Raw genomic sequence first — 16,899 nt, forward strand, 5'->3', positions numbered from 1 at the left:
CCCATCTGAGAAAGGCCTGGGTTTGCTCATGGACACCTCCTTGAACATGCTGGGCACATGTGCCCATGTTCTGGGGCTGGCTGAGGCTGGAGATGGATAGCGGGATGAAGACCCTGTTGGAAGTGTCAGTGTCTGTGTCTCTTTCTCTCTTGCTCATGAAAGTAATAAAGAACCTAAAAAAAAAAAATAGCAAAAAGTTTCTTCACTGAATTGAGCTATCCTGTGTTTACCTTTTTGTACCTAAGTCAGGTTAATGGGTTAGTATGTTTGTATAATCAATATCCTTGTGCAATTTCTGACATATTGCTTATGTACTCTCTAGGTCTTTCTGAGTTAATGTTTTTGGATGAGTATTAGTATTTTAGCCACAGTCTAGGCTCTCTCTAATCAAACACGAATTGCCTTTCTAGTACTGATTTCTTCCATTCTGGCATTCCATGTTCCTTACATGTGCTCCCCACCTCCATGCTGTTCTGCATGCCTTTGTTCCTGCCGTTCTTGTCTGAAGCAGTGTCTGGCTCTTCCCCAGTCCAAGATCCTGATCTAGTGCCAATCCCTGCATGAAGCTTTCTTTCATTTCCATAGCTCTACAAATATGTCCTTTCAAAATTTCCTTTGCCCCCATGTGTGAGTTTCTTCAAGCATATTTCACTTTCTGCCTGGTAATATTGATGCTCGGGTTTCTGGTCTGTTTCCTGTATTAAGCTAGAAGCCTTCTGAAAGCAGGCACCTTTTTTTGCTCATCTTTGCATTCCCAACAACACCTAGGACTGGGTATTTCATATAATAGGTATTTTAGTGAGCAGTGAGTGAAGGATGAGAGGGATACTTTGATTTATACAGAATTTCTCACGAAGATGAATATTTTTTTCTTTATTGGATTAATTGATTCTTCACAAGTTAGACTAACCAATTCTGCAAATGTTATTGAAGATGTAGGCGTTTTACACTTGATCAAAATAGCGTTGCTTTGGATGGGAGTACAGGGACTACATTTGGATTTCATTTGTCATGTTCATAGTCTTCCAGTCAAATGAATAGCCTTTATAAAATTCTAGGCCTGTTGAAAAGGAGTTCAAGCAATAGTATTTCTATTCTCTTACAGTGCTTGTGCGGACACAGGGAAAAAAAAAAGAAACAGTATAACCTGGCAATTCCCACATTGGTTGTTTTCTCAGTAAATGAGAGCAAAGAAGTCTTGCAGAAGTTTTAACTGTGTTTTTCAAATTGAAGCGACATAACTGAGTATAGTTTGTAATGAAGAATGTGAATGCATTTTCCCATTTCAAATTTAATCTTTTAAATGTGTCATTATTGTGTAGGATGCTAAGATTTCAGATCTGTGTAATTATAGTGACAGATGCCTCAGAAAATATATTTATTCATCAAGAATAATTTTCAGCCTCCTTACATATACTTGCCATGATCTAAAATTTATGACAGCAAAAGGCCCTTGTCTAAAATGAAGCTATTATAATAGCTCACTGAAGTCGAAATATTTTACTTTATTATTCTTGCTACAAAGATCTTATTTCCCTGTGTTGATGCATTATTCTTTAAGAGGGATAACGCATATATCCATACTTGTGGGGTCTGTGCTCACAGTATACCAATGAGATGTTCAATAAATTGCTTCCATTGCTAGTCTAGAAGTCCCTTGAAGGCAGAGACCATGTACTGCTTTTCTTCTGTGTACCTCCTACCACCACCAGTAGTGACAATTCCTGGCATTTGAAAACTAACTTCGCTTAGTATTATTTTATCAAGTGTAGTGCTGGGCACAGCAGACGTCTAACAAGTCAACTAGTTACCTTGAACTGCTTGTTCAAATCATTTTCTTACTCATCTTTTTTTGACAACCCAAGGCCACACTTTTCGACAGAGCAGCATTCTTAGTTTACTAACAAACCCAGAAAGCACCAGCAGTTAGGGGTTATCAGAGCAGTCTGGCTTCCTGGCACAGCATGGCACAGGAAGCCCACAGTGTGGTACGTTCTCAGCTCCTGGCTTCCTGAGTCACTGGATATTGCCCTGGAGGTTGAGACTGAGGAATGCCATTGTTGTCTGCCCCTGGGTTTCATAGAAGTGATCAAACCCTGCCTCCGAAGACCAATTGGAGTTTGCGCCCAGAGAGAACAAGCACATGCTTCCTCGGAGAAGAGCAGAAATAGCTTTGACAGCAGCAGGCCGTCTTGCCATGTTCCATCCCTCCCTTTGCATGCCAGTCAGTTATTTCTGTTCACATCAGCAGAGATGGAGAGAGCAGTAGAGGTTCAGGTGTATTGCCTGGAATGATTTTCACCAGAGAGAATACTAATTTGGATTTTAATGCAAATGTACCTATTTGATCTCTGCCCTGCAAACGCTCCTTAAGCACCTGAACTGTATGTACAACCAGTTCTCAATTAGCGTGCATGCTAATCAGGGCCTATCAGAGGCTGCCTGGTATGCGGGATGCACCTCAGGGTCTGTTCTTTGACTCTGCTCAGGGTAAGATGCAGGTATTTGACTTCCTTCCACAGCATTCTACACAAGGCTGCTCTCTCAAGAAAGTCTGTGCCTCTGGATGCCAGCACGCCCGAGTCCTTCCCTCTAAGTGTGAATGTGTTTGACCAAATCTTCCCTTTTATTCAGGACCCAATTTTACATTTGAAAGACTCCATGTCTTGTACTGCCAATCTAACCTCATAAAGGCTTTGTCTCCTGATCATATTCTTTAATATCACTCTCTTTTTTAAAGGTTTATTTATTACGAGAGAGAGAGAGAGAGAGGCAGCATCCCAACAGTGTCTTGACCCCAGCTTTAGCCAGCCCACATCATGGGCACTTACATGCCTGGCATACTCGGGGAAGTCTCTGGAGGTGAACTTGAAACCCTCGAACACAGGTCAACCTTGTTGAGTGTCATATTTTACCACCGTGCCCCCATCCTGCCCCTCCTGATCATATTCTTGATCTGAATCGGGTTTGTTCCTCTGTCCCAACTCCTATAACCTTGAGTGGAACTCACATTTAATCTTGTTGGGATTCTTACTACACCAGCACATGCTCGTTGTCCTCCCTGGCCAGGTCCAGCCTTCTAACTAGGTCTGAGTCCCCTGGCGCTTCAAGGTTCTGTTCTCTTCTGACCTATTGGAGCACTGACTGGCCTTTGCTTCGTAATGACCTAGAATTATCTTACCTCTCTATTCAGAGGGTCATCTGAAAGTAATTGATATGAGCCAAGACTACTAGTGATAATTCCTGGCATTTGAAAAATAACTAAGTATTATTTTAAATGCTGCTAAACAGAGACAGAGCTAGTTTTTTGGAACCTAAAGTTTATACCAGTTGTGGGGGACTTGTTTTAAGAAAAAATTTACAAAATTATAAGTGTAAGATTAGGGCAGGACTGGGGCCAACAGGCAGCATAATGGTTAAAGTGCTGGACTCCCACAGTTCAAGGCCTGGACCCAATGGTTTGAAAATCACATCATGCTTGGGGTCAGCAGGTGGTATCGTGGTAGAGCTCCGGACACTCCCACATGGCTGACCAAGGCTCAAGTCTTGGACCTGGTGGCTTGCTTTCTCTCTTTCTCTCTCTCTCTCTCTGGTCAAATTAAAATAAATGAATGAACAAATAAAATTAAATAAATAATTGTTTAAAAAAATAAGAAAAGAAAATCGAACCATGCACATGCATGCGCATGCCCAAACTCTTGAAAGGAGAATGGAAAACAAGATTTCCATAATTATGAAATTTTTCTTTTTCATAAAATATTTATAGTGAATTCTAAAACTCCCCCAAGTGATATCTGTAACTACATTTTACATAGATGAAGGCATTTGAATGAAAAGGATGACTAGAAGGATTGAATGATAATAGCACTCAGAATGTTCTACAGTTAGTGCCAGCCGTGACATGTTGGTTGAGGTGTCTGAATCCCATATGGCCAACTGTGTAGTTTGAGTCCTAGACCCAGTGGCATGAAAAACATACTAGGTTTCTGTGCGATGTGCCCCAAATCCTGAAAGGAGGCACACATGGAGAAGGGATGGAAGTGTGACCATTCCTAATGAAAGGTGCTTTCTTCTCCCCCACTCTGCCTGTCTCTAGCAAATGCACACACCATCTGGCAAATTAAAAATAAATAAAAGAATGTGGCTCTGTTAGAGGTACTTTAAATAACTTACATTTAATGCTCACAGTTCTTTGATCATTGTGATTCCTCCTTTATAGATGAGAAAACTGAGGCATAGAGCAATAATTTGCAAAGATGGAGTCAGGAAACTGCAGAACCGTGCTCTCTGTCGATCTGGTCTCTATCCAGACCCTTCACTCTTTCACTAAACTCTCTCACTGCTCTGGCTAAGGTCATGTAACTTAGGCCTTAAGGTCGATATAAAATATGGTTGATTCTCAGTTCAAAGCTGCTTGAACTGTTCTGTTCTTTTTTCAGTTTGGATCAATAGCGCTTCTGTGTAGGAGAAACTGAGAAATTTACAGCCTATAGTAATCATAGTTTATACCAGTTGTGGGGGACTTGTTTTAAGAAAAAATTTACAAAATTATAAGTGTAAGATTAGGGCAGGACTGGGGCCAACAGGCAGCATAATGGTTAAAGTGCTGGACTCCCACAGTTCAAGGCCTGGACCCAATGGTTTGAAAATCACATCATGCTTGGGGTCAGCAGGTGGTATCGTGGTAGAGCTCCGGACACTCCCACATGGCTGACCAAGGCTCAAGTCTTGGACCTGGTGGCTTGCTTTCTCTCTTTCTCTCTCTCTCTCTCTGGTCAAATTAAAATAAATGAATGAACAAATAAAATTAAATAAATAATTGTTTAAAAAAATAAGAAAAGAAAATCGAACCATGCACATGCATGCGCATGCCCAAACTCTTGAAAGGAGAATGGAAAACAAGATTTCCATAATTATGAAATTTTTCTTTTTCATAAAATATTTATAGTGAATTCTAAAACTCCCCCAAGTGATATCTGTAACTACATTTTACATAGATGAAGGCATTTGAATGAAAAGGATGACTAGAAGGATTGAATGATAATAGCACTCAGAATGTTCTACAGTTAGTGCCAGCCGTGACATGTTGGTTGAGGTGTCTGAATCCCATATGGCCAACTGTGTAGTTTGAGTCCTAGACCCAGTGGCATGAAAAACATACTAGGTTTCTGTGCGATGTGCCCCAAATCCTGAAAGGAGGCACACATGGAGAAGGGATGGAAGTGTGACCATTCCTAATGAAAGGTGCTTTCTTCTCCCCCACTCTGCCTGTCTCTAGCAAATGCACACACCATCTGGCAAATTAAAAATAAATAAAAGAATGTGGCTCTGTTAGAGGTACTTTAAATAACTTACATTTAATGCTCACAGTTCTTTGATCATTGTGATTCCTCCTTTATAGATGAGAAAACTGAGGCATAGAGCAATAATTTGCAAAGATGGAGTCAGGAAACTGCAGAACCGTGCTCTCTGTCGATCTGGTCTCTATCCAGACCCTTCACTCTTTCACTAAACTCTCTCACTGCTCTGGCTAAGGTCATGTAACTTAGGCCTTAAGGTCGATATAAAATATGGTTGATTCTCAGTTCAAAGCTGCTTGAACTGTTCTGTTCTTTTTTCAGTTTGGATCAATAGCGCTTCTGTGTAGGAGAAACTGAGAAATTTACAGCCTATAGTAATCATAATTATTCTTTTTGAGCTCCTCTGTCTCTATTATGTGGATTTGGAAGGCACAGTGATCCCTTTGGAAAGCTGTATACAGGAGGGATGTGCAGATGCTCTGAAGGAGGAGGCAGAGGTAGCAGGATGTGGTGGACAGCATTGGCCTGGTGTTAGGATCCATGACTTCACATCCTGGCTCTGTCATTCCTAAACTGAGTGACCTCAGGCCTGTCCAATGTCTCTTGTCCTCCATCCTAGTACTCTCCAAGCCTTGTAGAAAGAAGAGCTAGATGTTTGCAAAGACCCATCTTGATTTAAGAGCCTGACAATATTAGTTTCTCATCTTTTGTCACAAGCTGCTAAATTTTAAATATGTATATTTATCAATATTATTTTGAATGGAAACATGAGGTTTTTGAAGCAAATGACTTATTATTTAATTAAAGCAAATCATTGTGCCAGTGCCCTTTGGCTCCAGTTCTTACCTCTGAGGCAATGAATAGGGTAAGCATCAGATGGGATGTTACCCTGCTTCTACTGGAGTTTATACCACATGCAAGGAACTCAGGGAAAAAATGATGCAGGCTTTTATATAAGAGAATGGCAAACACCCTCCACACACATTTTTTCTTTGGGAAGGAGCCTGAATTGTAACTCTTACCCTTTGGAGTATAAGTAAATCTTTCCAGTGGGAAGATGAAACTAGTTTCTCCAGTTTTACAACCCAGGGGTTGTCTCTTGGATAAGCCCCCAGTCTTATCCCTCCCTTAAAATGTAAACTCATACCTCTTGGGAAGTAAATGTCTCTGAGGTCAATCACTTTAGATGCTCTCTCTGCTGCTAATCAGTCATAAATTAAATTCCAAGATTTGTTCTTTTAGTTCAGGTGAAATTTAATCAGAAAGTTCTAACTATATAAAAACAAAAAATGTTTTCTCAACAGTCCCACAAAGCACTGATGCGAAATAAGAAAGTAGAATTCTCTGCTTTCCAAGGCCATGAGTCTGATTCCAGAGCTGTCCGTATGAGAAAAACTTCACAGTCTGTGGAAATGCAGACTGACTCCTGGCATCCATGCCAGGTGGGCTAACCAGGATCTCCAGGACCAGAGCTTTGGAATCTGCATTTCTGCTTAGCTCCCCAGATGATTCTTACACACCACACGTATCCACTCTTTTTCTGTGGCTTAAAAGATTACTCAATTTTTTTGCTTCCAGAGACAATTGATCTCATGCAGCTTTTGCTGATTCGGTCTGTGATTTGCAAGACTTCCCAGGCTCATAAAAACATGCAGTAGTCTTTCTGGGAGAGGTTATGAATGACATTTTAAAATAAATACTGATAATTGCTAGCTTTCCAGGATCTTTTCTGTATTCTGAAAAGAGGATGATAAAAGGTTATATTATTAGTAAACAGCTTCTTATTAAGTAACTGAGAGAATTTGAAGCAGATTGTGTTTTATAGATTTTTGTTTTACAGAAATGAAATCAAAGATGTAAAGATGTGTTCCTCAAATTAAGTGATATATATGTTTTTTTAAAAAAACATATTTTAAAATTATAGCCCAACCTCAAAATGAAAAATCTTTATTCAGGAGAGTACTTAAAAAAGCTCATAGAGACACCAGCAGGTGGTGTGGCAGTTGAAGTACTGGGCTTCCCACATGGCCAACCACGGTTCGAGTTCTAAACCTGGTGGCTTGCTTTCTCGCTTTCTCTCTCTGTCTCTTTCTGGTCAAATTAAAAAATAATAACGATAAATAAAATTAAATAATTCTAAAAAATAAAGTGAATAAAAATTTTAAAAGCTCATAGAAAAGTAAAATTAAAGTATGAATTTGTTTTGGTACAAAAAACTTTGAAATCCATGCATACTTTTTTCATAACATGCATTTCTATAAATTATTTTTTAATTTTCATTCATTCACTGTACATCAATACAGTATACAAAATGAGATTTTCCATCCAGTATACACTGTATATTGGCTCAATTAAGGATTTTGCCATACATGCTATCATCAACAAATAATTTTCTATTTCTTGTTTTTCTTGTTTTTTATATATTTTGCTCCCCCCCACCCCGATTCCGTAACTCTCTCCTGCTGCCAATTCCTCCCCTTCCCCCATATTGTCTCTGGTATCTACAGTTGTTTTCCATACTTTTTTTTTTCTTCACATTTTATTGATTCACTAAAGCTCTTAATTAATTTAAAGAATTTCAGTAATAAGCACAGCTGATATATACATATTTATGCATGCATGTCTGACTTTAGGCATAAACCTCAGCAAGTAAAGTGTACATACTATGAAGTAGTACCTTGCTGGGGCTATATAGCTTACTTCAGTCATTAAATAGGTATTAATAGGTACTTTTAATGCATTTTTTAATTTAAAAAAAGTTTAGTTTTAATAGATCAAAATAAAAAATGTTAAGAGAATTTTGCTTAAAACTTAAAGCCAGGAAAAAGGTTAGGATTCAGTTCAAATAGAAGGCAGATGAACGTATAAACAGTTCAAGAGAAGACAAAAATCCTTAAATATGGAAATCAGTAATGTTTTGTCTAAAGTTAAAAAAAAATTTATTTCACTAGTTCAGACTCAAGTAATTAATATCTCTTCTATTGAATTTGCAGTGTTACTGTGGTCTGATCTTTCCATTTTAACTCTGGAAGTTAACATATAACTCCAGACTTTTCCCTACCTTTAGGGTGGCCATCCTCTTGGTTGTTTTTGTACTTTTCTGTATGTTCGACTTTAGTTTTCCTGGTATAGCACTCTCTTCAGCAATTCTTGGAGAGCTGGTCTGGTGTTGGTAAATGTTTTCAGGTTTATCAAAGAATATTTTTGTCTTTTTTTTTTCCATATGAAAGATAATCTTGCTGGGCATAGTATTCTTGGTTGAAATTGTTTTTCACTTACCCCTTTGAATGTATTTTCCCATTCTTTCATTGTTTACATTGTTTCCAATGAGAGGTCTGATGTTAGCCTGATGGGATATCCTTTGAAAGTAACTTGATATTTCTCTCTTGCCAATTTTAGTATCTTGTCTCTGTGGTTTTGGTCAATCTGGCTACGATGTGCCTTGGGGAAGATCATCTTGGGTTGATTCTGTGTGGGGTCCTTTGCATTTCTTCAGTCTGAATATTTTAGTGCCTCTCTAGGTTTGGAAAACTTTCTTCCAGGATTTCATGGAATAGATTACCAGTGCCCTGATTAGGTTCGTCACCTTCTGGGATACCAATGATCCAGATGTTTGGGTGTTTGATACTATCTGGTATCACTCGTATGTTATTCTCATTTTTAGGGGTTATTATCTTAGTCTTTTTTGTGAATTTCTCTAGGTCAGTGGGTCTAACTTCTATATCTGAGATTTGGTCTTCTGCATGATCTAGTATGTTTTTGACATTTTCAACAGAAATTTTAATTTTCTGTATTATAGCCTTCATCTCTAACAATTCTGTTTGATTCTTTTTTGTGATGTCTATCTCCTCTTTAGATCATGTAAGAACTTCCTCACCTCTTGGAACTCGGTGTCTCTTTTCTCCTGCGTCTTCTAGATTTCATTGTCTCTCTTCTCTTGCATCTCTTTAGCTTTGTCACTATGAATATTTAAAATTCTTTATCTGACATATCCATGAGTTCCTTTGTATTATTTGTAGAGGAAGATAAGTTATTCTTTTCCATTAAAAGAGAGATATTTTCTTGGTTTCTCATATTTCTTGTGCCTCTGTGGTAGTTCTGGTCATATGATGGATTATACATTTTTACACTATTTTTTGGAGTTAAACCTGAACAGTCAAGAGGAATGCACAAGGAAATGACCTGCAGTCTGACTCCTGGCTAGACTGGAGAACAGGAGGGTGAAGTCTGGGCAGAGGGTCTTTGGTGGTTGAAATCTATGAACTTTTTGAAGCCTCCTAGTATTAGCAGAAATGTATTTATTAATGAAAATCTCTTCTCTCTACTTAGAGGAAAAACTTTGGAAGGAACTATCGACTTTTTTTTTTTTATTTCAGTCAACTTCATTTAATACACTCAACATATGAAATTTTATTTTTGCACATTAATTATATATGTATTTTGGGACCAGCAGGTGGCATGGTGGTTACGGTGCTGGACTCTCCACACACCAGACCACAGTTCAAGTCCCGGACCTCGTGGCTTGCTTTCTCACTCCCCGCCCCTCCATTACTGGTCAAATTAAAAATAATAATAATAAACAAAATGAAATAATTTTTTAAAAAATTATGTATGTATCTCTGTTTTTTTTTTTTTGAGAAGATGCTTCTATATGTAAACCATAATGTCCTATGCTTTAAAAAACTTCTTCTAATCTTATTTTTTAGTATTTTGCTTTTTTTTTTTCTCTTTCATTCTGCTGGAATATGAATTTAAGTATGCAAGTATTTCCTTTGTATGATCTGGGCATTAGACTAAGTCCATTGGATTTTATAACTTAAAGGCCATTGCTAACTTCAGTTTTAGAGAGGAAGCCAGGGAGATTGAAAGGAAATGACTAATGGGAAGTAAAGAAACGGAAGCCACGGCATAAGAATTACACTAGGAAGTTTTGTACTGAAGGAACAGAGAAGTATAGAGTTGCAGTTAGAGGGTAAGGTGGTTGGTAGAGTGTATTTGTGGTTGGTGGAGATTTCTTATAAAGGTGAAGTCCGGAGACTAGTGGATGGTGCAATGCTTGTGTTGCTGGACTCCCACATGGCCGACCGTGGTTCAAGTCCTGGGTCTGGTAACTTCAAACTCGTGCTGGGCACATGTGCATGTGTACCCAAAATCCTAAGTGGAGAATAGAGGAGAAAGGATTGCAACGTGGCCATCCCCCTAGGGGGCGATTTCTTGCTTTCTGTCTCTCTAGCTCTGTCTCTCCAGTTAGCACACATACCCTATAGAAACAATTTCTCTTTTTTAAAAAAGTGAAGTCTTGTAGTTTCTGGACTAAGGCAAAGAATCCAGTGCAATAGAAGAACTTGGATGTACTAGAGAGATAGACCTACCTGAGGTAGGAAGAGTTCAGCAAAGACAAGAGAGGAGAATTGCTAGGACCCAGGTAAAAGTGTTAAGGTAGGGGAAGAAGGGGGACATTTTTCCTTCTCATATTATAGGACAGATGTTAAGGCTGTTCACATACCTGATGACCTTAATTTTGTTTTCTTTTCCCTTATGAGGCAGAAGTATCTGCTGATAATGGAAGAGGCAGGTATGTGTGGAGGATATAATAGAAAATTTGAGACAACTTATATCTTGGTGGGAATGGGAACAGAAGTTAATTAGGGCTAAGCAAAAAGATTGTTCAAAAAGGATGAAAACCATGCATATTTTTTGCGATGTGAATTCAGTGGTTATATATTAGGCTTTAGCAATCTGGAATGTCTGGACACAGATGGAAAATGATCAATGATTTGATTGACATAAGTCTGGAGATTATCAGGATGGGAGGGAGAAATCATAGCCAATGTGATGGACCATTTTTCTGTCAAATTGGCAATTGAGGGGCCAGCAGATGTCATGATGGTCAAGGCCCTGGAGTCCCACATGGTTGACTACAGTTTGAGTCCTGGACCTGACAGCTCGAAAATCACTCCAGGTGCATGTGTGTGCATGCCCAAAATCCCCGGATGAGAAAGGGTTGCAATGTGGCCATCCCCAATGGGGGCAATATCTCACTTTCCTTCCCACTGTCTCTCTTTGTTTCTCTTCAGCAAGAACACGCACCTGAAGGCCAAAGACTGAAAAAGAAAAAAAAAAAAAAAACGGGAATGGAAGGCAAGAGGAGTTATGATAAATTGAGAGGAAAGAGGACGTAACTGAAAAGAAATTTCAGTGGCTGTCAAGAGTGTTAATAATTATCCAGAGATACTAGAAAAACTATAAATTGTGAAGAAGAGAAAAAAATTAGGATTTTTTAATTATTATTTTTTATTTTTTAATTTGACCAGGGAGGGACAGAATGAGAGAGAGAGAGAGAGAGAGAGAGAGAGAGAGAAAGAGAGAACACAACCCGCCAGATCCAGGAGTTGAACTGCACTCTGCAATGTGGGAGTTCAGTGTCCTTAACCACCATGCCACCTGCTGGCCCCAAGAATTAGGATTTTAAAGAGAGATCATGTTTAAGAGATGAAAAGATGAGAGTAAATTGTTCAAATTGACAACTTGAGAGATCTTTTGGGTTACAAAAGTATGCGACAAAATTGAGAAGGAAAGGAGACAGTAGATGGCATGTCGGTTAAGGCACTGGACTCCCACATGGCTGACCACAGTTCAAGTCCCAGACCCCATGGCTCAAAAATCGTGTTGGGCACATGTGCATGTGTGCCCCAAATCCCAGGAAGAGTGGAGAAGAAGGGACTGCTGCATGGCTATCCCCCCTGGGGGGGGGGGATGATTTCTCACTTTCCTTCTCACTGTCTCTCTCTTGCATGTGCATGTCTGAGCACATGAACCCTCTGATAGAAACTTTTTTAAAAAAGATGAGCAGAACTCAAATGAGAGAAATGAAACCTAGCATCCTTAAGGATAATGGAGCATCTTTACTAAAAATACAGTGAAATAACCCATTCATTGACTACAGTAGAAACTTCTAAGTGTAGAACTAAGAGAGAAAGTGCTCAGTGCAGAGCTCTTTGATGACTTTTTATCCATCTTCTGCTGTGTTTTTCCAATTAAGAGAGAATTTTTGCTTTCATCCTTTTACTAGTGGTCATTGCAGTGTCTGCTGTTGCTTCCATGCTGCCTTAAATGTTTATTTGACTGTAATTATTAATATCTTTCTACGCAAAATATAGGTGAGAAATCTTTGCTGTTTTTTCTATAGGCTCGCAAGTTCTTTTGTAGAACAATTCTGAAGTTAAAAATGAAAGAGCAAAATGTATGAACCTTATAAAATTTTTATTTACTTACAACTGGGTTAGTGATGTGAATAATAGTTTAGGTCAAATCCTATTGCAATATAACTGTGCAGTTGTAGCAAAAAACAATTATTTCTAGGCTAGCACCTGAAATGTTGCAAACCCAAATCATTTAATGGAATCATGTAGTATTAACAGACTAGGTTCAATCCAGATTGTTACATAATTAACAAGCCGCCTTCCAGGAAGATATAGACACAAAAAAATTCATATACATTTGCATTTAATATGACCCATTTGAAGTGTCAGCATGTGACATGGTGTGTTAAGGCACTGGATTCCCACATGGCTGACTTCGGTTTGAGTCCTGGACCTGCACACATGCATATGTATGTAAAATCCTGATCCAATCACCCTTAGAGATGACTTATTACTTTGCGTTTCTCTATAACAAGCACACATGCTCTATGGCAAAAAAAAAAAAAAAAAAAACTAATAATGATAAAAATAAAGCACTTGAAAGGTGTAATAATATCCGACAGGTTGTGGAGAATAGTTGCACTTCAAATGCAGAATAGACGTGGCACTGCTTCAACTGTGGATAAAATGAGCAATAGACTCCGGAAGCATCTTTTTATCCTGTCAGTTATCAGCATTTTACTGAGCACCTGTAATACCCAAAACATTGTGCAGATTGAAAAATGAGCTTGGAACCACCATTTTCCAACAGTTCACCAAAGTGACTAACAACACAAAGCGAAAGAGGAGAGGTACCCGATATATGTTCTCTAGGCCTTTTAGGAAACATGGAGTGGTTCCTTTGGCAACATACATGCAAATCCACAAAAAAAGTGATATTGTAGACATGGAGGGAAAGGGTACTGTTCAAAAAGGAATGCCTCATGAATGTTACCATGGCAAAACTGGAAGAGTCGACAGTGTTACGCAGAATAAAACAAACAAGGACCAGGTTCTTGCCAAGAGAATTAATGTGCATATTGAGCATATTAAGCATTCTCAGAGCAGCGATAGCTTTCTAAAATATGTGAGGAAAAGTGACCAGAAAAAGAAGGAAATAAAAGAGAGAGGTACTTGGATTCTCCCTGTCTCTCTCTGTCTCTGGGAATCACATGCACTCTATAGCAAAAACCTGTAAAAAAAAATTAACAATTTCTGTAAACTGGCAACAAATGGTTTGAAGTTGACATTTTAAAAATACTATTTCCAATAGCATTTAAATATATAAAGTATTTAGATAAATTTGACAGAAGATATGCAAGTTCTGTACACTGAGACCTATAAAACACTGCTGAAAAAAATTTTAAAGCAAATAAATGGAGGAATATCCTATGCCATGAGATTAAAGACTCAACACTGTTAAAATGTGAGTTTGCTTCAATTTGTCTGTAGGTTCATCCAATCTCAGTCAAAATTCAAGCAAGCTTTTGTCTTGATAGAACTTGAAAACCTGATCCTAAAATTGACATGGAATGCAAAAGCTTTAAAATCAAACAACTTTAAAAAATTAACAGAGATGGGACCAGCAGTTAGCGTAATGGCTATGTCACTGGACTCCCACGTGGTTGACCGCGGTTCGCGTCCCAGACCTGGTGGCTTAAAACTTATGCCGGGCGCGTGTGCGTGCGTGCCCAAGATCCTGAGAGGAGAATGGAGGAGAAGGGATTGCGGCGTGGCCATCCCCCTTGGGAGGTGATTTCTCGCTTCCTGTCTCTCTGTCTCTTTCTGTCTGGCAAGTGCACACGCCCTATAGTAAAAACCTCTAAAAAAAATAAAAAATACTTCAGTTCTCAGGGATATGATGAAGGCAAGTTTACCTTCGGGCCCATAGTCCTGAATTACACAGACTTGCTGCTGAAAATCAGGATTCAAACTGGATCCTGAACCCTGAGGTTGCTCCTAAGACATTTGATTGGTAAAACCACAACAGACCATCAGACTGTCTCATACCGTCGTCACTTCTGCTCACAATGGCGTTGCAGTTTATCCAAACTCAGAGGAACCCTATGTACAGTTAGTGGTGAGGATGTACTGTCTTGACACTTTTTAAAGAAATGAATACTCAATTATTATAATATGCTAATTGAAAATTATTTTTACTTAATTTATCATATTTTTTTTTCCCATAAAAGCTTCAGTTTATACCGAGCATTCTCAGTGAGTCTTCTTCCACCTGCCTGACTTTGGCTCTGACTGTGAGTATGGTGGGACCCAGCTGTGTCTTAATTTCCATGTAAAAGAAAAGTCCTATTCAGAGCCCAATGGCATCATGGTTTATGAACTTCAGAAAGTGAAGCACTAACAGATTTTAACTGCCAGGCTTTTCTTATTATAGTGATACATGTTTATTAGGGAAAACTTTATAAAATAAAATGTATATCACTCTTTATCTTACTGCCTGGACATGATGAGCATTGTAAATATTTCAATGTATTTCTTTCTAGTATTTCTTGGGGCAAGATAAATATATACACTTGTATGCACACACACACATACACACACACATACACACACATATAGAGAGTTGTATATTTGTCTAGCAATATGTCGTGTATGTAATTCTTAACATTGTTTATTATGTTTGCTAAACATCATAGTACATTATGTTTTCTAAATGTCTGTTATTTCAAATGGAGAAGGGAATATTTGTGAACTGTTATAGTTTCTCAGTTATATCAGTCATACACAAAAAATATGGAAAACTTTATAATTTTAGTTACGTACATTCCGTAACAGTAGATGATGGGATTAATAAAACCCAGCCAGCCTTATCAGATTTCTGATAAATCTACATAATATATTTTATATCTTCAGCTTTTTTTTTTCTTTTTTGGTATCAGTTACTGTATCAAGGATATAGTGACCTGTGAACCTCATGATGAATTAGAACTGGTATAGTTTCATAATCCAACTCTCTCCTCTTATAGTAATGTATCTAAAATCACTACATAGCTGAATGGCAGAACCAGTTTCAGCCTCTACCTGTTTGGGTTTTTTTTAAAGAGAAATTTTTGCTATAGGGCACATGAATTCATTGGAGAGACAAAGACAGAAGCCAGAAGTCACCCCCCAGAGCAGTTTGCTATGCTGCAATCTCTTCTCCTCCATTCTCCTCTTAGGATTTTGGGAGCAAATGCACATGCACCTGGCGTGAGTTTTAAGCTGCCAGGTCTGGGTCTTGAACCATGGTTGACTATGTGGGAGTCCACTGATGTAATCATTATATCATCTGCTGGTCCCCAACATCTACCTGCTTTATAACAAATTATCACTAGTGTCAAAGGGTAAGATTAGGAAAGGGATTCTTCTGGCTGGACAGTAGTAAAAGTCATCTATAAATAACATCCCTAGAAAACAGATTCTAAAACCAGCCTCATAATCTAACTGTTAAACCCTGTACATAGAAAGCTGGATCCCATACAGCTGACTGCAGTTCAAATTCTGGCCCCAGTGGCTTGAAAAACATGTGGGTCACATGTGAGTGCATGCTTGAAAATCCTTATGGGATGGAGAAGTAGAGGACAAAGGATTGTGGCATGATCACATCATATAGGGGTAGATGCTCTCTCTTCCCCCCTCTGTGGCAAGCACATATTCTCACTGGCAATTAAAAAAAAAAAAAAAAGAAAGAAAGAATAGAAAAGAAACCTTAAAAAAAAAAAAGAATAGAGATTATAAATGTGCTGTTATAAGACTCCTACAATAATACTACAATCTCATTCCTTGAGATTCTATCTACTAATCAATAGTACATTAGGGAACCAGCAGTTAGCGTAATGGCTATGTCACTGGACTCCCACGTAGTCGACTGCGGTTCACGTCCCAGACCCGGTGGCTTAAAACTCACGCCGGGCGCGTGTGCATGCGTGCCCAAGATCCCAAGAGGAGAATGGAGGAGAAGGGATTGCGGTGTGACCATCCCCTCTGGGGGGTGATTTCTCACTTTCTGTCTCTATGTCTCTCTCTGTCTGTCTGGCAAGTGCACGCGCCCTACAGTGAAAATCTCTAAAAAAAAAAAGAAGTACATTAAACTGTCAGTAGTATAGTCAACTGTAAACAAACTCCCAATAGTATATTCAACTGTAATATAACTTTACAAAGACGATAATAGCTTATGTGAAGAAAAATAGGAGCCAGTTTCTTTGATCTCTCAAGACTGTTGAGGAGAGAGTTCCTTGGCCAGCTGATACCAGGGCTGTGGTGGATAGCAATATGTGTAGAGACACCAGAGCGTTACTCCGTGCTCTACCCTAAATTGTGCTCCTAGTATCTGTTTTGTTTCTTATAGGAAAGAGTCGGCTCCAAGGAGCAGGCACATGCATTCTAGCTTTTTTTCCAAATATATGCTTCACTGGGTG

The 16,899-nt window shown here is 38.7% G+C and overlaps 1 protein-coding gene across 1 annotated transcript in view; it reads left to right on the forward strand.

Annotated features, from left to right (window-relative positions):
• Positions 1-16,899, forward strand: part of MORC1 (MORC family CW-type zinc finger 1) — a 195,307-nt gene that overhangs the window by 122,171 nt on the left and 56,237 nt on the right. Inside the window, exons 18-20 of the mRNA XM_006164206.1 lie at positions 6,605-6,742; positions 14,472-14,561; positions 14,674-14,736. Coding sequence (XP_006164268.1) covers positions 6,605-6,742; positions 14,472-14,561; positions 14,674-14,736 — 291 coding nt within the window. The remainder of the gene's footprint in view (positions 1-6,604; positions 6,743-14,471; positions 14,562-14,673; positions 14,737-16,899) is intronic.

The sequence above is a fragment of the Tupaia chinensis genome, unplaced genomic scaffold (assembly GCF_000334495.1).
Source record: "Tupaia chinensis unplaced genomic scaffold, TupChi_1.0 Scaffold143593_1, whole genome shotgun sequence".
NCBI classification, from domain to species: Eukaryota; Metazoa; Chordata; class Mammalia; order Scandentia; family Tupaiidae; genus Tupaia; species Tupaia belangeri.